The sequence below is a fragment of the Chiloscyllium plagiosum genome, unplaced genomic scaffold, assembly GCF_037043375.1.
Source record: "Chiloscyllium plagiosum isolate Xiang-an unplaced genomic scaffold, Cpla_swu_hap1 HiC_scaffold_2, whole genome shotgun sequence".
Taxonomy (NCBI): domain Eukaryota; kingdom Metazoa; phylum Chordata; class Chondrichthyes; order Orectolobiformes; family Hemiscylliidae; genus Chiloscyllium; species Chiloscyllium plagiosum.
In genome coordinates this window covers 48,708,139-48,735,756 of record NW_028270140.1, presented here as the reverse complement: position 1 = coordinate 48,735,756, position 27,618 = coordinate 48,708,139, and the positions used below count along the sequence as shown (strand labels likewise).

Here is a 27,618-nt window from a genome sequence, read left to right as displayed (position 1 = left end):
AAGGAGGCCATCTGGGAATTGGTCCTCCTGGGAGCAGATGCGGCGGAGGCGAAGGAATTGGGAATATGGGATGGCGTTTTTACAGGGGGCAGGGTGGTAGGAGGTGTAATCTAGGTAGCTGTGGAAGTCAGTCGGTTTATAGTAAATGTCCGTGTTGAGTCGGTCGCCCGAGATAGAAATGGAGAGGTCTAGGAAGGGGAGGGAGGAGTCTGAGACAGTCCAGGTAAATTTGAGGTCGGGGTGGAAGGTGTTAGTAAAGTGGGTGAACTGTTCAACCTCCTCATGGGAGCACGTGGTCGCGCCGATACAGTCATCGATGTAGCAGAGGAAAAGGTGGGGGGTGGTGCCAGTGTTGATGCGGAAGATGGACTGTTCCACATATCCGACGAAGAGGCAGGCATAGCTGGGGCCCATGCAGGTGCCCATGGCTACTCCTTTAGTTTGGAGGAAGTGGGAGGATCGGAAAGAGAAGTTGTTCAGAGTGAGGACCAGTTCAGTCAGTCGAAGGACGGTGTCAGTGGACGGGTACTGGTTGGTTCGGTGGGAAAGAAAGAAGTGGAGGGCTTTGAGGCCTTCATGATGGGGGATGGAGGTGTATAGGGACTGGATATCCATGGTGAAAAGAAGGCGTTGGGGGCCGGGGATGCGAAAATCATGGAGGAGGTGGAGGGCATGGGTGATGTCCCAAACATAGATGGGGAGTTCTTGGACTAAGGGGGACAGGACCGTGTCGAGGTACGTAGGGATGAGTTCAGTGGGGCAGGAGCAGGCTGAGACAATGGGTCAGTCGGGGCAGTCAGGTTTGTGGATTTTGGGCAGGAGGTAGAAACGGGCGGTGCGGGGTTGTGGGACTGTGAGGTTGGAGGCGGTGGATGGGAGATCCCCTGAGGTGATGAGGTTATGGATGGTCTGGGAGATGATGGTTTGGTGGTGGGAGGTTGGGTCATGGTCAAAGGGGCAGTAGGAGGTGGTGTCCGCGAGCTGTCGTTTAGCCTCAGCAGTGTAAAGATCGGTGCGCCAAACTACCACTGCGCCTCCCTTGTCTGCAGGTTTGATATTGAGGTTGGGGTTGGAGCGGAGGGAGTGGAGGGCTGCACGTTGCGAGGGTGAGAGGGGTGGACAGGTTGAGGCGATCAATGTCGTGGCGGCACTTGGCTATGAAGAGATCGAGGGCGGGTAAGAGGCCAGCACGGGGTGTCCAGGTGGATGGGGTGTGTTGGAGGCGGGAGAAGGGGTCGTCAGAGGGTGGGCGAGAATCCTGGTTGAAGTAGTAGGTGCGGAGGCGAAGGCAGCAGAAGAATTGTTCGATGTCTCGCCGCGTGTTGAACTCGTTAATCCGGGAGTGAGTCTGATGTCCAAGTTAGAGCCTATTATGCTTTACAGCAGGTTAACTCAATGAGCTCGTCAACGAATAGCAGGATACTAGGAAACTCAGAGGGAAAGAGGGCACTTGGGATCCTTGCCCACAGATTCTTGAAGTAAGCAGTACAAATTAAATCGGGTAATAAGAGGGCAGACAGGACACTTGCTTTTATAAGATGGAAGATGTCATCAACAGTGCTATCAAGCAGCACCTGCTCAGCAATAATCTGCACAGTGACATCCAGTTTGGGTTCTGCCAGGGTCCACTCAGCTCCTGATTTCATTCCAGCCTTGGTTCAAGCATGGACAAAAAGCCCAATTCAGAGGTGAGGTAAAAGTGACAACTGTTGATATCAAGGCTATATTCAACTGAATGTGGCATCAAGAGCCTGAGCAAAACTGGAATCAAAGGGTATCAGGTGGCAAACTTTCCACTGGTTGGAATCATACCTGGCACATAGGAACATGGTCGTGGTTGCTGGAGGTCAGTCATCTCAGTTCCAGAACACCTCTGCAGGAGTTCCTCAGGTTAGTGTCCTAGGCCCAAACATTTTCAGCTACTTTCTTTAATGAACTGCACTCCATCATTAGGTTAGAAGCAGGGATGTTCACTGATTATTGCACAATGTTCAGCACCATTCACGACTCCTCAGATACTGAAGCAGTCCATGTTCATATTTAACAAGATAGAGACAACGTCCAGGCTTGGGCTAACAAGTGGCAATAACATTTGTGCCATACAAATGCCAGGTTATGACCAGACTTGACTTAAGACACAATCTAACCACAGCCCCTTGACATTCAATGGTGTTTCCATCACTGAATCCCCCACTACCAACATCCATAGGACTAGAAACTCAACTGGACCCACCACAAAAACACAGTAGCCACAAGAACAGGTCAGAGCATCGGTGGTGGAGGGAGTGGATGTTTGTGGACGTCCTGCCAATTAAGTATACTGCTTTGTCCTGGATGGTTTCAAGCTTCTTGAATGTTAGTAGAGCAGCATGAGTTCACATAAATGGGGAGGATTCCATTACACTTCTGCTTTATAGATGATGGAAGACTTTGGGGAATCAGGAGGTGAGTTACTCGCTGCAGTATTCCTAATCTCTGACCAGTTCTTGAAGCCACTTGTATTTATGTGGTGAGTCCAGTTCAGTTTTCTGGTCAATGGCAATCCCCAAGATGTTGATAGTGAGAGAATTCAGTGATGGTAACACCGTTGAATGTCAAGGGGGTGATGGCAAAATTGTCTCTTATTGGAGATGGTCATTGCCTTGTATTTGTGTACAACAAATGTTACTTCCCATTTGTCAGCCCAAGCCTGGGTACTGTCCTGTTCTTATCACACTTAGACATGGACTTTTCAGTATCTGAGGAGTCATGAATGCTGCTGAACTTTGTGCAATTATCAGTGAACATCTCCACTTTTGACATCATGACAAAGGGAAGGTCATTGATGAAGCAGCTGAAGATATTTGGGTCTAGGATACTATTCTGATGAACACCTTGCAGAGATGGTCTGGAGCTCAGATGACTGACCTCCTACAACCATAACCACCTTGGAATGTGATCTTTGAATTTCTATGTATCAAATATGCATAATTTTCCATTTCCCACAACATGGCATCACCAATACACATGGATATAATTCCTTTCACTACATGATTTATAGAAATTCTAAGGATTATTACCTCTTGTACTGGCAATCCAAAGGTAACTAGCCATTAACCTGACCAGACACAATATTTATTGTTACCCACCAGCAACTATTTGCCAGATAACTTCAGGTTATTTCCAAGTATTCCACTGACTTCAGGTTCTCACACAGCACACAATTAGGGTGGACTGTGCTAACTATCTTCCTGAAATCCACGTAGATAATATCCACAGTTCATCTTCAATATCTGTCTTCTCCTCAAAAGATGTCCATCAAATGAGTCAAGCATGGCCTGTCACTCCTAAAAAAAAAAGGCCAATCACTTTGCATAAGTTTTGCCCCTCAAAGTGAATCTTTAAACTCCTGTCTTCACAAATAAGTTACCTAACCATCATTTGGTCGCTCATTTTTGGCCTCCTTTTTAGTTCGCATTTCACATTTGAAATCCCGAGATTTGGTTCAACAACAAATTTCAAACATATCCACAAGAGAAGGCTCATTCTTTGAGCAAATTCTTTCAGAACCCTCCAATGAAAGTTATTTGAGCCAGGTGTCTTGTCTGCATTACACTTCACCATCAAACTCAATACATTCTTCTGTGATTCAAAATTTTCAGTTTGCTTTAAATTTACACCTGTAATTCTAAGATGACCACTGCAGTTTCTCTGAGCTGTGTTGCCATAACAGTTAAGCACTCTAATTTCTTCAGATACCTTCTATCATTTTCCCACCACCATTTGTTAATGGGTCAATTGGTCAATGCAGACTTTGTTTACAAAAAACATACATGGTCAAATCCTTACTGCTCATTTTGTTTCCGGGATTATTTACCATCCAATTCCTCCTTCCAGAGTCATTTTAATTGCATTCTTCAATCTTTTACAAGTAGCCATAGTCCTTTGCAAACATATAAAAACTCCCATTTTTGTTCTAATATTCAAAAGTGCAAATTTGCATTTAAAAAAAAATTATTTAGAGTCATAGATTCATAGATATGTACAGCATGGTACAAGTAGCCATAGTCCTTTGCAAACATATAAAAACTCCCATTTTTTTTTCTTGCTCCCACATGTCTTTAACAATTTGTTTGAAACCTAAACCAAACAACTTAAAGTCATAGAGATGTACAGCACGGAAACAGATCCTTCGGTCCAACCCGTCCATGCCAACCAGATATCCCAACCCAATCTAGTCCCACCTGCCAGCACCTGGCCCATATCCCTCCAAACCCTTCTTATTCTTATACCCATCCAGATGCCTCTTAAATGTTGCAATTGTACCAGCCTCCACCACATCCTCTGGCAGCTCATTCCATACACGTACCACCCTCTGCGTGAAAACATTGCCCCTTAGGTCTCTTTTATATCTTTCCCCTCTCACCCTAAACCTATGCCCTCTAGTTCTGGACTCCCCGACCCCAGGGAAAAGACTTTGTCTATTTATCCTATCCATGCCCCTCATAATTTTGTAAACCTTTATAAAGGTCACCCCTCAGCCTCCGACGCTCCAGGGAAAACAGCCCAAGCCTGTTCAGCATTTCCCTATAGCTCAAATCCTCCAACCCTGGTAACATCCTTGTACATCTTTTCTGAACCCTTTCAAGCTTCACAACATCTTTCCGATAGGAAGGAGACCAGAATTGCACGCAATATTCCAACAGTGGCCTAACCAATGTCCTGTACAGCCACAATATGACCTCCCAACTCCTGTACTCAATACTCTGACCAATAAAGGAAAGCATACCAAACGCCTTCTTCACTATCCTATCTACCTGCGACTCCACTTTCAAGGAGCTATCAACCTGCACTCCAAGGTCTCTTTGTTCAGTAACACTCTCTAGGACCTTACCATTAAGTGTATAAGTCCTGCTAAGATTTGCTTTCCCAAAATGCAGCACCTCGCATTTATCTGAATTAAACTCTATCTGCCACTTCTCAGCCCATTGGCCCATCTGGTCCACATCCTGTTGTAATCTGAGGTGACCCTCTTCGTTGTCCACTACACTTCCAATTTTGGTGTCATCTGCAAACTTACTAACTGTATCTCTTATGCTCGCATCCAAATCATTTATGTAAATGACAAAAAGTAGAGGCCCAGCACCGATCCTTGTGGCACTCCACTGGTCACAGGCCTCCAGTCTGATAAACAATCCTCCACCACCACCCTCTGTCTTCTACCTTTGAGCCAGTTCTGTATCTAAATGGCTAGTTCTCCCTGTATTCCATGAGATCTAACCTGGCTAATCAGTCTCCCATGGGGAACCTTGTCGAACGCCTTACTAAAGTCCATATAGATCACATCTACTGCTCTGCCCTCATCAATCTTCTTTGTTACTTCTTCAAAAAACTCAATCAAGTTTGTGAGACATGATTTCCCACGCACAAAGCCATGCTGACTATCCCAAATCAGTCCTTGTCTTTCCAAATACATGTACATCCTGTCCCTCAGGATTCCCTCCAACAACTTGCCCACCATCGAGGTCAGGCTCACTGGTCTATAGTTCCCTGGCTTGTCTTTACCGCCCTTCTTAAACAATGGCACCACGTTTGCCAACCTCCAGTCTTCCGGCACCTCACCTGTGACTGTCGATGATACAAATATCTCAGCAAGCGGCCCAGCAATCACTCCTCTAGCTTACCACAAAGTTCTCGGGTACACCTGATCAGGTCCTGGGGATTTATCCACTTTTAACCATTTCAAGACATCCAGCACTTCCTCCTCTGTAATCTGGCCATTATGCAAGATGTCACCATCTATTTCCCTACAGTCTATATCTTCCATATCCCTTTCCACAGTAAATACTGATGCAAAATATTCATTTAGTATCTCCCCCATTTTCTGTGGCTCCACACAAAGGCCACCCTGCTGATCTTCGAGAGGACCTATTCTCTCCCTAGTTACCCTTTTGTCCTTAATATATTTGTAAAAACCCTTTGGATTCTCCATAATTCTATTTGCCAAAGCTATCTCATGTCCCCGTTTTGCCCTCCCAATTTCCCTCTTAAGTATACTCCTACTTTCTTTATACTCTTCTCAGGATTCACTCGATCTATCCTGTCTATACCTGACATCTGCTTCCTTCTTTTTCTTAACAAAACCCTCAATTTCTTTAGTCATCCAGCATTCCTTGTACCTACCAGCCTTCCCTTTCACCCTGACATGAATACACTTTATCTGGATTCTTGTTATCTCATTTCTGAAGGGTTCCCATTTTCCAGCCGTCCCTTTACCTGCGAACATCTGCCTCCAATCAGCTTTTGAAAGTTCTTGCCTAATACCGTCAAAATTGGCCTTTCTCCAATTTAGAACTTCAACTTTTAGATCTGGTCTATCCTTTTCCATCACTATTTTAAAACGAATAGAAGTGCCCCAAAGTGCTCCCCCACTGACATCTCAGTCACCTGCCCTGCCTTATTTCCCAAGAGTAGGTCAAGGTTTGCACCTTCCCCAGTAGGTACATCCACATACAGAATCAGAAAATTGTCTTGTACACAATTAACAAATTCCTCTCCATCTAAACCTTTAACACTATGGCAGTCCTAGTCAATGTTTGGAAAGTTAAAATCCCCTACCATAACTACCCTATTATTCTTACAGATAGCTGACATCTCCTTACAAGTTTGTTTCTCAATTTCCCGCTGACTATTGGGGAGTCTACAATACAATCCTAATAAGGTGATCATCCCTTTCTTATTTCTCAGTTCCACCCAAATAACTTCCCTGGATGTATTTCCGGGAATATCCTCCCTCAGCACAGCTGTAATGCTATCCCTTATCAAAAATGCCACTCCCCCTCCTCTCTTGCCTCCTTTTCTATCCTTCCTGCAGCATTTGTATCCTGGAACATTAAGCTGCCTGTCCTGCCCATCCCTGAGCCATGTTTCCATAATTGCTATGATATCCCAGTCCCATGTTCCTAACCATGCCCTGAGGTCATCTGCCTTCCCTGTTAGGCCCCTTGCATTGAAATAAATGCAGTTTAATTTATTAGTCCTACCTTGTCTCTGCCTGCCCTGACTGTTCGACTCACTTCTGTTCTCAGCTGTACCCATCTCAGATCGATCTCTTTCCTCACTATCTCCCTGGGTCCCACCCCTCCACCTTACTAGTTTAAATCCTCCCAAGCAGTTCTAGCAAATTTCCCTGCCAGTATATTAGTCCCCTTCCAATTTAGGTGCAATCCGTCCTTCTTGTACAAGTCACTTCTACCCCAAAAGAGATTCCAATGATCCAAAAATGTGAATCCTTCTCCCATACACCAGCTCCTCAGCCATGCATTCATCTGCTCTATCCTCCTATTCCTGCCCTCACTAGCTCATAGCACTGGGAGTAATCCAGATATTACTATCCTTGAGGACCTCCTTTTTAAATTTCTGCCTAACTCTTTGTAATCTCCCTTCAGAGTCTCAACCTTTTCCCTTCCAATGTCATTGATTCTAATGTGGTCAATGACCTCCTGCTGGCACCTCTCCCCCGTGAGAACATTCTGCACCCTCTCTGAGACATCCTTGATCCTGGCACCAGGGAAACAACACACCATTCTGCTTTTTCTCTGCTGGCCACAGAAACGTCTGTCTGTACCTCTGAATACACAATCCCCTAACAAAATTGATCTCTTGGAAGCCGACATACCCCTCGTTGCATTAGAGCCAGTCTCAATACCAGAAACTTGGCTGTTCGTGCTACGTTCCCCTGAGAATCCATTACCCCCTACTTTTTCCAAAAGAGCATACCTGTTTGAAATGGATATATCCACAAAAGACTCTTGCCCTAGGTGCCGACCTCTCTCACCCTTCCTGGAGTTCACCCATCTATGTGACTTTATCTGAGACTTTCCCCTCTTCCTATAACTGCCATCCATCACATACTGTTGCTGTTGCAAATTCCTCATTGCTTCTATCTGTCTCTCCAACTGATCCACTCGATCTGATAAGATTCGCATCCAACAGCATTTATGGCAGATATAATCTGCAGTAACCCTTAAACCCTCTTTAAACTCCCACATCTGATAAGAAGTACATATCACTGCAAAGGCCATTTTTGCTCCTTCACAATCTACAGACTCAGAAAATAACACCGTCTTATTCCTCTCCAAACACTGCCCCAGGTTAAATTAATAGCTATGGCTTACATTTTAAGTTTAATCAAGCGACTTATCTCCAAAAACAAGAAAGAATCCACTATACTCACTACTGCAGCCTTTCTCTTGGACAGACTTAAAACTGCAATTAACTTATCTGATTCTGTGCTGTGAACTTCACCCAACATTTCCTCCAAGATTAGTTGTGAATTTCACTGTTTGTTAATTTTCCCAGATGCACTCCGGTGTCCAGCGATACACGAATTTAAACAGCAAAGGCGGTAACTGTGCAGGTTCTCTCTCTCTCTCTCTCCTGCACTGTCCTCACCATGTGCTTCCTTTGTCTGCTCTTCTCTCTTTTAAACTGCTGTTGTTTTGACTTTTTTTTTTCCAAAAGTTCCAAAACAATGCAACAGCATATAAAACAGTAATTGCTGCTCCTGGAATTCGAGGAAATCACCTCCAACACCTAAAATACCTCAAATAAAAAAGGAGCAGCTCTTACAGCGAGAAATTTTTCCCGTCCTCCACTTCTATCCTAATTCCATGTCTTTTTTCTTCAGTACCATTCCATTATTCCCACACATTGTCTAATGTTTTTAAATATCAGCTTGTTTAATTATTGGTTTTTGATCAGTTTCCTTTGGTTCTGTACCCCCCTGATGGCCATTCTAACTGACAGAGTTTCATCATCATCTTTACATCTTTAGCCTAGTGGTATTATCATTAGACTATTATTCCAGACATTCAGCTAATACTCTGAGGGACTTGGGTTTGAATCCCACCATTGCAGATGGTGGAATCTGAGTTCAATAAAAAGAAGTCTGGAATCAAAAATCTACTGATGACCATTAAACCATTGCTGATTGTGGGGAAAAACCCATCTGCCTCACTACTGTCCTTCAGGGAAGGAAATCTGCTGTTCTTATCTGGTATGGCCTACATGTGACTCCAGCAATGTGGCTAACTCTCAGCTACCCTCTGAAATGGCCGAGCAAGCAACTTGGTTCAAGGACAACCAATGGCATTCATGTCCCACAGGTGAAAATAAAACCTGTTTGCTTTTACTTTGTTATTGCTCCTTCCTCATCAATTACTATTCATGCATACAAGTTCCTCACAATTTCTTTAAATTACAACATGCATACCAAATGTCCTTATTGTACACTCAAAAAAAAGCAAGCATAATTGAAATCCCACCAGACTGACAAGACAAAAGTCAATCTCATCCTCTCACAAAAACTGTTCCAGCTTGATTCTCATTATTTGGTAGCACACAGATATAGTTCAACTGCAAACATTCTCATTTTGTCCAACAGATTAAATATAATTTCAAGTATTCACTTCATTGTAGTGAGTCCCATTCTAACAGATAGTGCCCCTTATCACCTCACTTATTTTCTTCATCCTTCCAAAACACAAACACTGAGCTAACTCCACTATAATCATTCAATTTCAGTTAGCTTTCAGACACTTCTTCAACTCCTGTACACTTCATCTACCAAACCCTGATAGCTCACCTATTTTCTTCCTGATAATGCCATGTGTTCACAACAGTATATCTCAGGTTATCCTTTACAAACTCTGCCTTTGGTAATTATTCTGACTTACTCTCTCTTCTGCTGTTCTCTCCACATCACCGCACCCCGCATCCAGCCATACTGGTTTTAATCTATCTACATCACAAGCATTTTGGTTCTCTCTCCAGGTCACGTGAACTTAACATTTTGAGTCTGGTGTGACACTTCTTTAGGAGACTTCTGAAGAACAGTCATATCAGAGTTAAAATATAAACTCTGTTTCTCTCTCTACACATACTGCAATACCTGAGGTTCTCCAGAATTCTCTACATTAAATTCAAATTTTGAACAAACTCCGTATTTTACCTGCATTCTTCTAATCCCAATGACTGGAATTTCACCCCTACACCTTCTCCAACTTGCAACCTCACTTTCATCTTTTAAGACAGTACACAAAGCCCCAAGTCATTGACCAAGCCTTTGATTACCTGCCACATTATCTCCCAATGTAGCCTGGCATCACGTCTTATTTCTAAGGCTCTGTGAAGCACCTTGGGATATCTCATTACATTAAAGGCATTAGATCAATCTAAGTTGTAATTGTTATTGTTGAAATCAAACGCTGTTATCTTAGTTCTAAAAGCACTTGTTTTTTCATACTTTATCTATATAGTCGGTTCTGCTATAATGCGGTAATTCCGTCTCATGCAATCCCACGTTATAAGAAAATCGTGTAATAGCAGCACCATTTAAATAAATGGGGCCGGAATCACATTATCACCAATACGTTTTAATAGCATCCCCAATTCATCTATCCCACTGCAACGAATTTGCATTAACGAAACATGCGTTATAGCAGAACAACTTGTATGTACATTGCAAAAGGTTTAAGCCGGATTACAGAAAATAAAATTTAAATAGAAATCACATATTTGATTTTCCATCGAAATACAAAATTGGAAAATTTCCAAATATGAACAGAAACTATAGACACCACCATAAGCTATAAGTAGTTCTAAAATTTAACAGCCCCTCAGTACAATATGACAGAAAGGCCTTAAACATTAGCCTTGCCCCAACATGCCTTGACATAGGAAGATGAGTGTGGTTGAAATCAGTCATCTCAGCTTCAGGACATCTGTGCAGAATTCCTCAGGGTACTGTCCTAGGCCCAACGATCTTCAGCTGCTTCAATGACCTTCCCTCCAACATAAGGTCAAAAGTAGGGATATTCGTCAATGATTGCACAATGTTCAGCACCATTCACAACTCTGCAGATTCTGAAGCAGTCCATGTTCAAATGCAACAAGATCAGGACAATGACCAGGCTTGGGCTGACAAATGGCAAGTAACATTCACAGCATACAAATGCGAGGCAAAGACCATCACCAATATGAGAGAATCTAACCACCACCCTTGACGTTCAATGGTGTTACCATCACTGAATTCCCCCTCATCAATATTCTTGGGGTTACCATTGAGCAGTAACTCAACAACACTTGCCACATACATACAACTGGCTACAAGAGCAGGTCAGAGGCTACGAATACTGAGGTGAGTAACTCACTTTCTGTTGCCTCATGCCTATCCATCATTGAAAGGCACAAGTCAGCAGTGATGATGGAATACTCCCTACTTTCCTGGACAGGGGCAGCGTGACAAGAAGCAACATGCTTAATTGGTACCACATCCACAAACATCCACTCTGTCCAGCACTGACACTTAATAGCAGCAGAGTACTATGTACGAGATGCTTGTAGAAATTCACCAAAGATCTTCAGACTGCAGCTTCCAAATCCATGATCATTTCCATCTGGAAGGTCATGGACAACTGATACATGGGAACACCATCATTTGTGAGTTCCCCTCCAAGCCACTCACCATTCCAACTTGGAAATATATCATCGTGGGCGGCACAGTGGTTAGCACTACTGCCTCACAGCGCTAGAGACCTGGGTTCAATTCCCGCCTCAGGCGACTGACTGTGTGGAGTTTGCACGTTCTCCCCATGTCTACGTGGGTTTCCTCCGGGTGCTCCGGTTTCCTCCCACAGTCCAAAGATGTGCAGGTCAGGTGAATTGGCCATGCTAAATTGCCCATAGTGTTAGGTAAGGGGTAAATGTAGGGGAATGGATGGGTTGCGCTTCGGCGGGGCGGTGTGGACTTGTTGGGCCGAAGGGCCTGTTTCCACACTGTAAGTAATCTAATCTAATCTAATCTAATCAACTTTTCTTTACCGTCACAGGGTCAAAATCCCTCCCACAGCAAAGTAGATTGCAGTAGTTCAAGAAGGCAGCTCAATATCATCTTCTCAAGGACAACTAGGAATGGGCAATAACTGTTGGCCAGCCAACAACACCCACATCCCACAAGATTCGGGATAGTCAACATGGTTTTGTGCGTGGGAAATCATGTCTCACAAACTTGATTGAGTTTTTTGAAGAAGTAACAAAGAAGATTGATGAGGGCAGAGCAGTAGATGTGATCTATATGGACTTCAAGTAATGCGTTCGACAAGGTTCCCCATGGGAGACTGATTAGCAAGGTTAGATCTCATGGAATACAGGGAGAACTAGCCATTTGGATACTGAACTGGCTCAAAGGTAGAAGACAGAGGGTGGTGGTGGAGGATTGTTTTTCAGACTGGAGGCCTGTGATCAGTGGAGTGCCACAAGGATCAGTGCTGGGCCACTCTATTTTTTTGTCATTTACATAAATGATTTGGATGTGAGCATAAGAGGCACAATTAGTAAGTTTGCAGATGACACCAAAATTGGAAGTGTAGTGGACAACGAAGAGGGTTACCTCAGATTACAACAGGATCTGGACCAGATGAGCCAATGGGCTGAGAAGTTGCAGATGGAGTTTAATTCGGATAAATGCGAGGTGCTGCATTTTGGGAAAGCAAATCTTAGCAGGACTTATACACTTAATGGTAAGGTCCTAGGGAATGTTGCTGAACAAAGAGACCTTGCAGTGCAGGTACATAGCTCCTTGAATCGCAGGTAGATAGGATAGTGAAGAAGGTGTTTGGTATGCTTTCCTTTATTGGGCAGAGTATTGAGTACAGGAGTTGGGAGGTCATGTTGCGGCTGTACAGGACATTGGTTAGGCCACTGATGGAATATTGCGTGGAATTCTGGTCTCCTTCCTATTGGAAAGATGTTGTGAAACTTGAAAGGGTACAGAAAAGATTTACAAGGATGTTGCCAGGGTTGGAGAATCTGAGCTACTGGGGCTGTTTTCCCTGTGAGGGTCGGAGGCTGAGGGGTGGCCTTATAGAGGTTTACAAAATTATGAGGGGCATAGATAGAATAAATAGACAAAGTCTTTTCCCTGGGGTCGGGGAGTTCAGAACTAGAGGACATAGGTTTAGGGTGAGAGGGGAAAGATATAAAAGAGACCTAAGGGACAACGTTTTCACGCAGAGGGTGGTATGTGTATGGAACGAGCTGCCAGAGGATGTGGTGGAGGCTGGTACAATTGCAACATTTAAGAGGCATTTGGATGGGTATATGAATAGGAAAAGTTTGGAGGAATATGGGCCAGGTGCTGGCAGGTGGGACTAGATTGGGTTGGGATATCTGGTTGGAATGGACGGGTTGGACCGAAGGGTCTGTTTCCGTGCTGTACATCTCTATGACTTTAAGTTGTTTGGTTTAGGTTGCAAACAAATTGTTAAAGACATGTGGAAGCAAGAAAAAAAAATGGGAGTTTTTATATGTTTGCAAAGGACTATGGCTACTTGTACCATGCTGTACATATCTATGACTCTATGACTCTAAATATTTTTTTTTTAAATGCAAATTTGCACTTTTGAATATTAGAGGAAACATTAGTTATCCATTTGAAACATGTCTATCAATGTATTCCCCCACAGTGGATCTGTGGCTCTGAAAATAGTGTCATCATTGCAAATTCAGATGCCTTTTTACAAGGATAAGGGGCATACCTTTCCAGAAGGAACGGAAAGTTATCAAAAAAAACTGAGTTAACACTTTGGCTTCTGATTGACCAATGAGCATTCCCTACATTTCAGATATGTAGCCTTTGCCAGTATGTACCTGAAATTAATTATTTATAGAATCAATTACAATTTTTTTTTAAAACAATTTGAATAACGTTATTCTTAGATACTAAAACATTTTCCAACCCATGCTTTGCTTCAAACTCCATAGTCAACTACACTAATCCATGGCCTATGAGATAAGCTGAAAGGCTATTTTTGCATCACCCTGATAAGGGAAAGAGGAATTCCACTGGAGCTGGGGCAGCGTGCTTCCATATCAAAGGATATGCATTGGCCGGCAGGGAAAGAAAAACTAGGTCAAAAGAAAGTATTAACCAAGAAACAATATCCAAATTTTAAATGAATAGGAAGAGCATTTTATTTAACTGGAATATGCTATCTTTGTTACAGTATTCAAATATTGAAGAAAGTGTTTAAGTGATAAATAAAGACAATCAGTAAATCATACAAAGATTATCGTAGATAATCTGTTTGAGCCAACTGATTTCATTTAAGACAACCCGGTAAAAGAACAATTGGCTGCTTTTAAAGAGGTGATAATTCAGGAAAAGTCAAGATACATTCCCTTCGTGGCTAAGGGAAAGAGGAAGAAGAACACCTATACAAGGTATTCGCAAAAAACGGATATCCTCACAATTTCATCAACAGATGCCTAAGGGAGAGACACCAGAACGAGGACATGCCGCAACCCAAAGGACTAGCCACACTACCATACATCAAGAACATCTCTGAAATGACAGCCAGACTACTGCGACCACTAGGACTTATAACAGCACACAAACCAACAGCCACTCTCAGACAACAACTCACCAAAACGAAGGACCCGATACCCAGCATGAGCAAAACTAATGCAGTGTACAAAATCCCATGCAAGGACTGCACAAAACACTATATAGGACAAACAGGAAGACAGCTAACGATCCGCATCCACGAACATCAACTAGCCACGAAACGACACGACCAGCTATCCCTAGTAGTCACACACGCAGACGACAAGCAACATGAATTTGACTGGGACAACACTACCATTATAGGGCAAGCGAAACAAAGAACAGCCAGGGAATTCCTAGAAGCTTGGCACTCATCCACAAACTCCATCAACAAACACATAGACCTGGACCCAATATACCAGCAACTACAGCGGACAGCTGAAACTGACAACCGGAAGCGGCAGGTACAAATCACTATAAATGCCGGAGGAAACATCACAGAAGCGCTTCACATGAGGCTCCCAAGCACTGATGATGTCACCTAGACAGGGGACGAAACGTTTGCAACAAAAACTTCCAGCTCGGCGAACAGAACCACAGGAGAGAGAGTAAGCTGAAGTAAAAAAAAAAGCATGTTTAAGTATGGTTGATAATTCAACTGAGAACTATGTTGAATTTAGAAAGTTCAGAGGGGAAGAGACAAAGGAAACAGGATTACTAAATATTCAATGAGAAGACGCTGGCAGCTAATATAAAAGGAAACCTCGAAGTCTTTTTACAGACATATAAATAAAGTTCATTCAGGAACAAGATGGGGACTGACATACGTCGGCAGAGAGTATGGTTGAGGGACTAAATACCTTGCTTCTGTATTTACCACAAAAGAAGATATTGCCTAAGTCATCAAGGAGGAGGCGATTGAGACACTAGATGGGCTAAAAATAAAAAATCCTAAGGTGAGGCCATTTGCAAAGCTGGACAAATATTAGGTTTATAGCTCTCCAGGACCTGAAAGGATGCATTCAAGGAAAGGAGTCAGTTGGGGTGAAATCTACTACAATCTTCAAATCCCTTTTAATATGGGGTGATGCTAGAGGGTTGACAAATCACAAATGTTCAACCCGTGTTCAAAAAATGGTGCGAGGATAAACCTAGCAACTATAAGTTCAACTTCATTTGGCGGGATGGCTTATCAAGACAAGAAGTTTAGACAGGAAAGTCAACAACCACCTGGAGAAGTATGAATTAATTAATGAAAGTTAGCATAAGCTTGTTAAAGGTAAATTGTGTTGAACTAACTTGATTGAGTCGATGATGAGATAAGTAAAGACTGGATATTTTCATTTACCTGAATTCCTAATTGTGAATTAAAATGAGAAGATAATTATTTGAAAACTAGCAATTGCTGCATGTTTGATAGCAATTAACTTGACTCACTGTTTGTGCTTGCTCGAGCAGTAGTTAAACGGCTGGTTACAAGTGAACTGGAGCCGAGGGATTATGTACAGGTGAAGCTTTGGTTGTTACAAGTAGCTGATTAGTCAGTGGTCTAGTGATCAGTTATCAATGACAACAACATTCTACTTGCAACTATGTGACTGGTTCTCAGCTCGCTGAACAGTTTGGGGCTGTGAACAAGATTGACAGAAGCTCTGAAATCTCCATTCGCTCAGGAGCGAAAACCACTTTGAGCCTGAAGAAAGTCAGTTTATCTTTCCTTCAGCAGTTTCTATATGCGGTGACTTTTAATTAATATTCACACGCCTTTTACAAGTGAACCAGTATCCTGTGCTTCCTGCAAACAAATGAAAGTTGCCGGAGAAGGATGACCAAGACACACGCGCGTGCGCGTGTGTGTGTGAGATGTTTTAATTAATGGACTATTCATAATTCATACCTGTAGCTAGAGTCTAATAATTTGTAAAAAATAATAAATTTTATTAAGCACACAAACCTGATGCATGTTTTCTGATAATCTGAGTCTAAAGGACTGGTAAATTGGAGAACTCTGTGCACTTCTTCACAGAACGTTTTTGACAACTTAAAGAATTGCGGAATTTGATTTCCAGCTTGCTACCCCTAGTGAAGCATAACAGAGAGTGTCAATGAGGATAATGCAATTAATGTGGTGCGCGTGGTCTTCCAAAAAGTGTTTGATAAAGTCTCACATGAGGATTGCCAACAAGTTGAAGGTCACAAAAATTTCGATACAATGGTGGCTAAGTGATTGGGAAAAGAAAGAGAATATTAATGAACAATTCTATTTCAGACTGAAGGAAGAAGGACATGGAGTTAAGATTTTTCACAAACAAATCAAAAGGTTTGTTTTTGAGCAAATAATACAAAAACTGCAGGCCGAGCAGCTTCTGTGGAGAGAAATCACAGTTAATATTTCAGGTCGGGTGACCCTTCCTCAGAATGGTCACTCGACCCGAAACATAAACTCTGATTTCCCTCCACAGATGCTGCCAGACCTGCTCAGCTTTACCAGCAATTTGTTTTTCTGATTTACGGCATCCATAGTTCTTTCGGTTTTTAACGAGATAAAAATACTCTTGTGACAACCTAATAGAAACTGGAATGTATTATCTGAAAGCATGGTAGAAAAAGATTCAACTCTAGTTTCCAAAGGGAATTGGATAATCGCCTATTCAGGAAAATAAATTGCAGTACTATGCAGCAAAAGATTGATATGAGCAAAGATGCTCTTGCCAAAAGTCAGCACAGACATGATAGCCCAAAGGGTTTTCTTTTTGTTGTGTAACCACTCTATGATTACATAAAAGTTCAGTATCAAAACATTCTTCAATGTACATTAATGACAACTTATTTCTTACCTTTGCGAGGCCAGCCCTATGTGCACCCTGGGATTCCATGTATGCAATATATTTCGAAAAATTTTTGAACTCTTCCATTGTGGGCTGGAAAGTCATGATTTTACACACAGATTTTGATGGAGACCCTGAATCCTCTGTAGCCATGATGCAGTAATATGAATTCTTCCACCTAAAAGTAATTTTTTTTAATTATTTAATGAAGTTAATAAACAGATCATTTTCTATACTGGACTTAGCACTGAGTCATTAACCCAAGATTTTGCTCAATACTATATTTTTATACAATGCAGATTACATAAATTGTTCAATTAGAATGACAAGTATCAAAACTTCACTCTCAACTGAAGTAGTAAAAGCAAAATAAATACCACAACCATGAGAACAATAATAAAAGCAAAATACCGCAGATACTGGAAAACTGAATGAAAACAAAAAAAAACAAAAGAAAACTCAACACGTCTGGCAGCATGTGGACAGAGAAACAGAGTTCACGTTTTGAGTCCATTGTGACTCTTTTCCAGAACAATAAGCCAACTTAGCTTAATAAAGGAAAAAAGTGGTTGTTAAAGAGATAGCTTTGTATTATTTCAACAGCAATTAGTTAATCTGCAGTAAAAAGCAGAAAATAACATAAATTCTATTAAACAGTAAATTATTAACAAGAACAAATCTCCACGTATTTCCATCAGGTCTCTGCTGGTTACAATAAGGTGATTCCTGATCTCAGGAAATAAAATGATGATGTTATCCTTCCACAGAAGCCTGTGGATCATCCCGTCAAATCATATAACTTCCTTGTAAAATATTATACTTCCATCACTGCACAATTTAGAAGAACATTTCAGAAATGTATTGTAAGTATGAAGTGCTTCCTGACAACAGTTCTAGATTTACACTTTACCTACCTGTACCTCAATCTCCATTGTCTGCAGTTAGGAAATAAATTTAAATTGTGCTTGAACTTAGCTTTTCATTCTATTTACATCAATAAAAATTATTCTAATTCACCTCACCTCCTCTCAAATTGAGAAGTTCTAGGGGTTTTTAATCTTCCTGAATTACTCACTCCTCTAACAAAGAATTAGCCATAATGATGTTTCTCTGCACTATTCCAAGGAGTATATGCTTATGGCTCAGCAAGTCAGGCAACAACTGTAGACGCATATGTATAGCAACGGAGGTAACAGCTGTCATCTATTTAGATACAGTACTTCAGGAGTCTTATTCACACACAAGTCTGAAAAAGGGCCTTGCCATGTGTAGGTTTTATTCTGGAATCAGAATTTACCTCTGCAGTAAAATACACACTGGTGATGATTGAGATACCAGTTACATTTCAAAACAAGTTCAAATACCATCAACTTCTCTCCCCAATTTAGATCACTTATGTTTTCTGTCATGGTGATAAAATATGGAACCTCGAAAACTCTTCTCACATATTTAGCACAAATTGGAGGGCTGGAAATTAAATGATAACTAATCCCTACCACTCAGCAGTATTCCCAAAAGCTGATTAGCTTAAGTCTGGCAGATGTCTTACATGTTCACCATGCAATATTGTACACAGAAACACTAGAAAATAGAAGAGTAGGCCATTAGATGTTTTGAGGCTGATCATCCAACTCAGTATCCTATCCCCTCTTTCTCTCCATATTCTTTGAACTCTTTAGCCCTAAGAACTATATTTAACTCCTCCTTAAAAACATTCAATGTTTTGACTTCAACCACTTTCTATGGCAGAAAATTCCACACGTTTACCATGCGCTGGAAGAAGAAATTTCTTTTATCAGCCTAAATGGCCTACATCATATCCTTAAACTGCAATCCTCGATCTGAATGAAATCTCTCCTCGTTCTTCAAAATTCCTGCAAATAAAAGTAAAGGTAATGTTGCCATAAAGCTACTCCCTCATTAAAAAGAATGACCGGTGCTGGTTTAACCTGCAGGTCAACATACTTCAGGCAAAGGGAGAGGTTGAGATAGAGAGTCCTTCATGGTAACCTCAGCCAGTGCAGGAATTGAACTCATGCTGTTAACACCAGTCTGCATTGCAAACCAGCAGTCCAACCAACTAAGCTAACACCCACTGGCTCCCCCCTTGTCAATTCTACTCATTACAGCCCCAAAAATTCCAACAGCTTTGGCATGATTTCCCTTTCATACATTCATGTTGACTCTGTTCAATCCTCTCAATGTTTTCAAGTGCTCTGTTATTCGGTCTTTTATAATGGACTCATATTTTCTTTATCATCAATGTCAAGTTAACCAGTCTGTACCAGCATTTTTGACGTACATTTTACCATTACAATTAGAATGCATTGAAAAAGCCACGCTGTCCATTCCCAAAGGTAAGATCTTTAAAAAGATACTCTTGTAACAATTATGGTAAGAGATATTGAAAAACAGAGATAAAATTAAATGTGGCATACTATGAAAATTATTGCTTTTTTTCTGTAACCATACAGATTACTGGCTGCAAATATCTTACATTATGTTGACAATATCTAGATGTATTTTGTTTCCCTGAAGCATACATTCTGTCTCAATTTTAAAGGAAGATAGATGATCTGTTCTTGAGTGGCAGCAATGAAAAAGTAAATACTGATGAAGTAAACAATTTGCATAAACATCTTCAATCTAGGAAAAGCACCTTGCCTCAATCAACACTTGCACCGCTGGCAAAGACACAAGATCTAGAAATCAGCGTAGGAATTAGGACAGTAAATCCATATCTCACTACATTGTCTCATGGTGCATTTGTGTTTGAAGGTTTTATGAACTGCTCACTTAGCAGCTGCAGAGCATTGTACAGTGGACACCATGGTGGCACAGTGGTTAGCACTGCTGCCTCACAGTGCCAGAGACCCGGGTTCAATTCCCGCCTCAGGTGACTGTGCAAACTCCACACAGTCATTCTCCCAGTGTCTGCGTGGGTTTCCGCTGGGTGCTCCAGTTTCCTCCCACAGTCCAAAAGTGTGCAGGTTAGGTGAATTGGCCAGTGTTACGTGACGGGGTAAATATAGGGTAATGGGTCTGGGTGGGTTGCACTTCGGCAGGTCGGTGTGGACTTGTTGGGCCAAAGGGCCTGTTTCCACACTGTAAGTAATCTAATCTAATACTGTCCTACCTCAAGCTTTTAAAATATATAATTTTTAAAATATATTTGGACCTTAACATGGTAAAGTATTATCAAGCTGGAAAACACAGGAGCATTATCAAATTTGACACTGAACCACATGAACAGATATTAACACAGATAACCAGAACCATGGATACAGATAGGTTTTAAAATGTGTTACAAAATGAGTAGAGATGTCGAGATTGAAGGAGGGAATTCAAGAGCTTAGGCAATGACACTTTCGGTGGGGTGATTCACAGCAGGAAAGTCTAAGAGGCCAGAACTGTAGAAGTACATTTATCTCTTCTGGGTGGAGGTGATTACACAGATAAGGAGAACTGAGGTCAAGGAATGAAGGAAAACAAGAGAATTTTAAAATGGAGGCACTGTTGGATCTGAAGCCAATGCTCGGTCAATGTTCAAATACGACCTGTGCAAGTTGAGATACAAGCAAAGTTTTCGAAATGCTCAGGTTTATGGGGATGGGAGAAGTCAACCTGCTGAAAATTAAAATAACCAAAAGGCATAAGTAAAGGTTTCAGTTGTGGATGAACTGAGGCAGGGCTGGAGTTAGATAATGTTGGTTAGATATAAAAGTAGGCATTAACGGTGATAGAACAGACATGTGAAAAAAATATCAATAGTTTGCAACAAGAGAATGAAATGTGTAAGTTGTAGTTCTTATCCTATTGCACATGTTTCTTTTCTCTTAGTATATTGTGAGCTGCTCAGATATTCAGTCTCAGCTCTATAAACCATTCAAGCCAAAGAGGAGTGAAAACTGCTCTGTGATTGGTAAATTTAAACAATGAAGCAATTTTTACACTTCCTGGATTTTGTGAAATGGTAAAGGTCAAAAGGTGAAACTACACAGTACATAAGCCTTATGACAGTTTACTCTGGTACATCAATAGAGCAAAACAATGATGTTTTGGGGGAAATGTTTGGGTAAGGAAGAACATGCAATAGTCACAAGACTGAGCTGCATTAATCCAGACAAATGGACAACAACAGCAACCAGCCCCTGAATCAAAGAATAAAAACATAATGTTGTAGATTCAATTTGTTTAGTGGACAGAAAAGTTTTACAGTGGAAAAAGAAAGGGTACTTGACAGTTTAGGTGCCAATGATACAAATGCAATTGAGCATCTGTTCAAATTGCCTTGGGGCAGGCAACAAGCACAGACAGAGTTCATTAGGCTTTGGCTTTTAATTAAATTGTGCCTCTGCTCCATAATGAAGTTGAAATGTTTACCTTTGGAAATAGAGGAATTGGATCATGCCACTTGAGCCTGTTCCACATTATTATTGCTCTGTCCTTCCACTCTATTTAAATAACCTATCCCACTTCGTTAATACTCTTACTTAGCAAAGATTTAACAATCTCAGTTTTGCAAATTCCAACCCACCAGCAACAACTGGGGAGTGGATGTTGGAAAGTGAGAAAAAAACTGAAACATTCCACTTGCCTGTGTGGACAAATTCTTCTGAATTTTATTCCTAAGCGGCCTCGATTTAATTTTCAGATCCATTGTGTCAGACTCCCACACCATTGGAAATAGCTTCTGTTAATGACTCCCTCGTTCTAATGACTTCAGAGTACAAGGCAGGTTTATGCAAATTGTTCTTATAATTTAACCCTTTAAGTCTCTTATCATGCTGATGAATCTGCCACATTACCTCTTCAAGGCCAATTTACCCTTCCTGAAGTGTAGTATGCTGCACTGAAAGCGTAGCCTGTAGTGTGTACACTTGAAGTACATTTCATGATTATGCAATGCTTTATGGGATTGTTCCAATTCTCACCCTCTTGCTCCCAACCCCACCCAATAGATCAGGAAGCTAAGAAACATACAAGCATCTCAGAGACTTCAAGTATCCAACCTTACAATCCTGGTAGTCAAGGAGTTATGTGCAACACCAGAAAAGTATGGAAATAAATCTCAATACTGGCAATCAGGTGCATTATGAAGGGCATGGATAGGGTGAATTGCCAAAATCTTTTTCCCAAGATGGGGAAGTCCAAAACTAGAAGGCATAGGTTTAAGATGAGAGAGGAAAGATATAAGAGTGACCGAAGGGGCAACTTTTTCCACACACAGGATGGTGCATGTATGGAATGAGCTGCCAGTGGAAGTGGTGGAGGCCACTACAACATTTAAAAGACATTTGGATGGGTTCATGAATAGAAAGGGCTGAGAGGGATATGAACCAAATTCTGGAAATGGGACGAGATTAATTTAAGATATCTGGCCACCATGCACGAGTTGGACTGACGGGTCTGGTTTCATGCTGTACAACTCTATAATTCTATAAGTTACAAGGAATGTGGGTAAAAGAAAACCGGTAGTTAAGATGTACTTGTATTTTCAAACAGGGGCCACATCCAAGGTTCCTGTACACAATAATACTCATGGTATAAAGGTTAATCTTAGCATGGACTAAGGAATGATTAGCTAACAGCAAGCAGAGAGTAGGAATAAATGGATCATCAAGACAACCAACTAGTGAAGTGCCACGTGTACAAAAGTTCTGTTTTCCACAAAATAATTCAAAGTTAGTATACAGGTACAACCAGCAAACAGAATAGCAAAGAATATAGTTATTTATTGGAAGGAGAATGAAATATAAAATTAGGGACTTTTTTTCCAACAATTGTAGAAGTATAATGACATCTGAAATGCTGTAAACATTTGCTTCACTTACTTAAAGGAAATAATTAAATTAGAAGCAGTTGAGAGAAGGTGATTTCTGGGATTCAGGGATTACCTTCTGAGAAAAGGTTGACCATTTGGACCTAGCCTCATTGAAGCTTTGAAGAATGCTTATTCAAGCATTGTGAAGGGACCTGGCAGAGTAACTGTTCAGACGATGTTTCCCCCTAAAGGAGACCAGAACCAGCAGACACATTCTAAAAAGAGTAGTGTTCTATTCAAGACAGAGATGGGAGGAGTAGTTTTCTCTCTGTGAGATTATTTTCCCAGAAAGTAGAGATGGGGGTCAATGAATATTTTAAGGTCAAGTTAAATAGATTCACACTTGACAAGGCAGTCAATAGTTATATAGATAGACAAAGGTTATGGGAAGGGGATAAATGCCCATTAAAAAGTGTACCTGATTTTTCTTTTAACCTGGGAATAATGGAATGGCTGAGTAGAGATTGGGAGGCTACTGCAGGCAGAGTGGTGTTTATTTTGTTGAACATGGTACTTTATTTTACAATCTGCAGTGCTAGCTTCAGGCAGGCAGGTGATTCCCAAGACATGGGATTTACATGTGCTTTCTCTCTGTTCTTCGAACTATTTAGAAGCAGCATTCAAAGGATAGTCTGCCAAATCTGAATAATTATTTATCCACGCAGTGGAACAAAATCGATACCTGCTCCAATAGGGTCAGCCCACTGCCACAGATTCTAAACGCTAATTATCAACCGGTTAAGTATGAAACTTTCACTCCGAAAAATGTATTCTACAAGATTCATGAAGAAGAAGAAATACTATTGGATAGGGAAACAAATTGTAAATTCAAAGTATGTCAGAAAACTTAGAAGCAAAGCAATAGTAGAAGATTCTCTGTCACTCTGAAAACATAGAAAATTGTCCAGTAATTAAAAACTGTCAAAAGATCTTTTTTTAAAAATGAGATACACATATACATTTCACAGCCTCCAATTCAAAAAAGCATTAGGCATTATCACAGTGCACCACTTCTGTACAACACAAGTCACACATGTGTCCCAACTGGAGAGCTGTGAAGCACCTGGCAAACTGTTTTTGACAGGTGACTGAACGAATGATGTCTGCATGCACCAGTAAAAGATAAAAGTAACGAGTGCAGAAATTCACAAAAGGAAACAAAACAGCACCACAAATAATCCTCTATCTTGCAATGAGATCTAAGATCATCCATACCAATTGTATGAAGAGTCAGAGAAAATGGGAAAAACAGTTTCAAATGTGAAGGAACTCACGAAGATAACTTTTTGCATACACACCCCCTTATGGAAGGCTAAGTTGCCACTTTGCAATTTCCCACAATGGTGAAGGTCAGGAACACATTGTGTGGAATTGCAGCCATGAATCGGTATTTACCAAAGTCTAATGCACTAATGACATTCCTGATTTTAGATTTTGAAGGATACATTCTAACAGCTGCAATATAAAAAAAAATGTGGGCCTATTCCACGTCAGTGTCATTTTAACTGGAAGGATTTATTCAATACATATTTCAGTATCAAGTCCTTAACTAGAAATGGAACAAAGTGCAATGAGACTTGCTTGCCTAATTTCATCCTGTTTTTCCTGCAATGAGACAAAATTCCAACTCGACATCCATGAAAAGCAGTGACTCGCAACTTCATAATTTCAGGAGAAAGTGAGGACTGCAGATGCTGGAGATCAGAGTCAAAAAGTGTGGAGCTAGAAAAGCAGAACCGGTCAGGCAGCATCCGAGGAGCAGGAGAGTCAATGTTTCAAGTAAAAGCTCTTCATCAAGAATTCCTGGTGAAAAGCTTATGTTCAAAACATCGACTCTCCTGCTCCTCGGATGCTGTCAGACCAGCTGTGCTTTTCCAGCACTATACGTTTTGACCGTTCATAGTATCACCTTAGCTTTTCCAGCCTCAGGTCATTTACTGCCAAAACCCACTTTCGAGTGGTCAAGTCTAGAGGTAATAATAATGTTCTGTAGACTAGCCTCTCACCTACCATGTTGTGCAAACCTGACCTCATCCAAAATTTATTGTCACGTCATAACTCCAACAAAGTCCCTTTCACCCATTACCTGTGCACACTGTATTACAGTGTTAGCGAAGAGGTCAATCTTAAGAACTGTCATCCTTAATTTTCAGATCCACCTCATGGCATCGCCCCTCCCCAACTCTGTGACATGCTCCTGACCCATAACACAAGATATCTGCATATCTCTAATTGTGGTCCATTGCTCAAGTACAGTTTAAATTGTTTTGCCATTATTGGCGGTGCCTTATCTATCTAGACAGCAAACTCTGGGATTCCTCCCTGATCCTGTCCATCTCTCTACTGCTTGAATGCAGTCCTTAAAACCTACCTCCTTGGCCAAGTTTTTGGCTATCTATCCAAAACACCGTATATGATTTACTGTCAGTGCTTATTAATTAAGACTTCAGAGAAGCCTCTTTGAAATAGTTGAATACATTAAAAAGGTGATATTAATGCGAGTTGTTGTTGCTCACTAAGACTAATGCTGCACTGAAATCCATTTGACACTCCAGGCCAATTTTTTTTTCATTTAGTATTATCCAAAGGCTGAAACAAATTCCCTGTCACAAAACCTGTTCTCCCTCTATGCTTAGTGGTCCACAAGCCATTAAAAGACCAAATCAATTCTCAAACCAGTTGCTTTATTCCAGTTCATGCAATAACAAGATTTTGGTATTTAACGATTAAATGCATTCTAGCACAATAAAGACCAATAAATGTCTCAGATTCAATCCTTGAACAGCACATAACTTGTACTTAACACACTTAATGATCTTTCAGGCTTAGTTATAATACAACTAGCCTTCAAGTCAGTAAGCACAGGAAGGAGGCAATGATGAGTCAGGGATAGAAGCAATGCTCAAATCAACCTAATATATGGATCATTGTGAAGATGATGATTGGGCTCCAATGTAAGTTAATAATCCATAAATAATCATTTCCTTTTTCTGCCAAGCAGAATGGCGAGTACAAAACAACTAATAACGCCAAAGGAATCATTCTCAGATCCCCACCTTATCCTGAAACAAAGAATCCACTCACTCCTCACTAAACATGAGCTGGCCTGACCCAATTTTGATTTCTTCCCAATAGACTTTGCAGGGGATAGGGGATTTCCATTACAACAGTATCCATGGTTTTCTGTTATCTGCGGGAGATACCTATCCCCCATAGATAACAAGGATTTTATACACTGGAAATTAATTTACACTCAGAGAGAAGTTAACTTACAGCTGTTGTTACATTGTTCCTTGGAAAAATACACATTATTTGCTTAAGATCCAACCCTTTTTCCTGTTTCCATGAGAATCGTTTCATTATATTTGAGGAATGCTAAATGATCATTCAGATTTGTTGCATGGCAAAACAAAATAAATTTTATTTTAGAATTCTCTCTGTGACAACATGTTGGCACATTGGCATGCAGTGATCGAGGAGCTTCTTTAAAAAACATTTCACTGCTTTTGTGCCAACTTCCCAACCGTACATGCATTTAATGTATAGCATTAGAGAGATGCATTAAGATGACTTAATATAACTGCACTGTGGCAAAATAGCTTGAATGATTGAGGTTACATGAAATGCATACACAACCAGCCAAAAGCACACTTCATTCACCAAATTCAATAGCTCCAAAAAATGTTCATCATTTACACCTTTACATACAGAAAACATCCCAAATACTCAAAAAAGCTCAAGTTTGTACAAGGCGTAAATCTCAGCCAGTCCAATCAGAAATTGCCAGAAACAATTTTGCAAAGTAGTATGAAACTCATTATTAAGAAAATTGTCACTAAATTGCTTTTAGGGGAAAAGGGCCAATTGAAAAGCTCTTTTTTCAACACTTCAAACAAAATTGTGCAGATTTTGCTGTCAAAATAACAAGGCTAATAGCTGTTCATTAATAAATGGCACAGCCATATTTGGTAAGGAACAGGTGTATAGTTAAGTACAAATACCTGCTTTTCAAACAAAAGCAACAGCATTTTTGTTTGGCTCACCAGCAATGATTTTTTTGAAATCAATCATTTCACAGATGCTATTATGCACCTCTGGAGGTGGGACTTGAAGACAGACCTCCTGGCTCAGAGGGAGAAGCATTACCACTGCACCCAAAACCCCTTCACCAGTAAAGTGGGTATTTTTCATCAATCCATTCAGGATGTTATGATACACCTCTGAAGCAGGTAGGACTAGACTCTGGGGCTCCTGGCTCAAAGGAAGGGACACTATCACTGTGCCAAAAAGCTCCCCTCACCGACAGTGAACAAGTATTTCAGAGTCTGTCCTTTAAAGCCATTTTACTATGAGTGATGTATGTCTGATTTCTCAAACTATAGTTTTCAGGTATTTTTTTAAACAACCTGTTCAGTAATGTTACTGCACATCTCAGAAGTAGTTGGGACTCAAACCTGGGCCTCCTGGCTCAGAGGTAGGGACACTACCACTGTGCCACAAGAGCTCCCCTCAATGTTAAATGTGAATGGATTGGGCACAAAGCAGTGTTGAAAAGGAATACATTTACTCTTTGCAGATATTTTCTAATCGCTCAGAGATGT

General features: G+C 41.0%; 1 protein-coding gene across 3 annotated transcripts in view; it reads right to left on the bottom strand.

Moving 5' to 3' along the window:
* LOC122562270 (lysine-specific demethylase 4C-like) overlaps positions 1-27,618 on the bottom strand; it is a 424,780-nt gene that overhangs the window by 387,445 nt on the left and 9,717 nt on the right. For 2 of the 3 annotated variants that reach the window (XM_043715046.2, XM_087996635.1), the window contains exon 2: positions 17,203-17,371. The exons of the other annotated variant lie outside the window; for it this stretch is intronic. In XM_043715046.2, coding sequence (XP_043570981.1) covers positions 17,203-17,346 — 144 coding nt within the window. In that variant the 5' untranslated portion in view covers positions 17,347-17,371. The remainder of the gene's footprint in view (positions 1-17,202; positions 17,372-27,618) is intronic. 3 annotated transcript variants of the gene reach the window in all.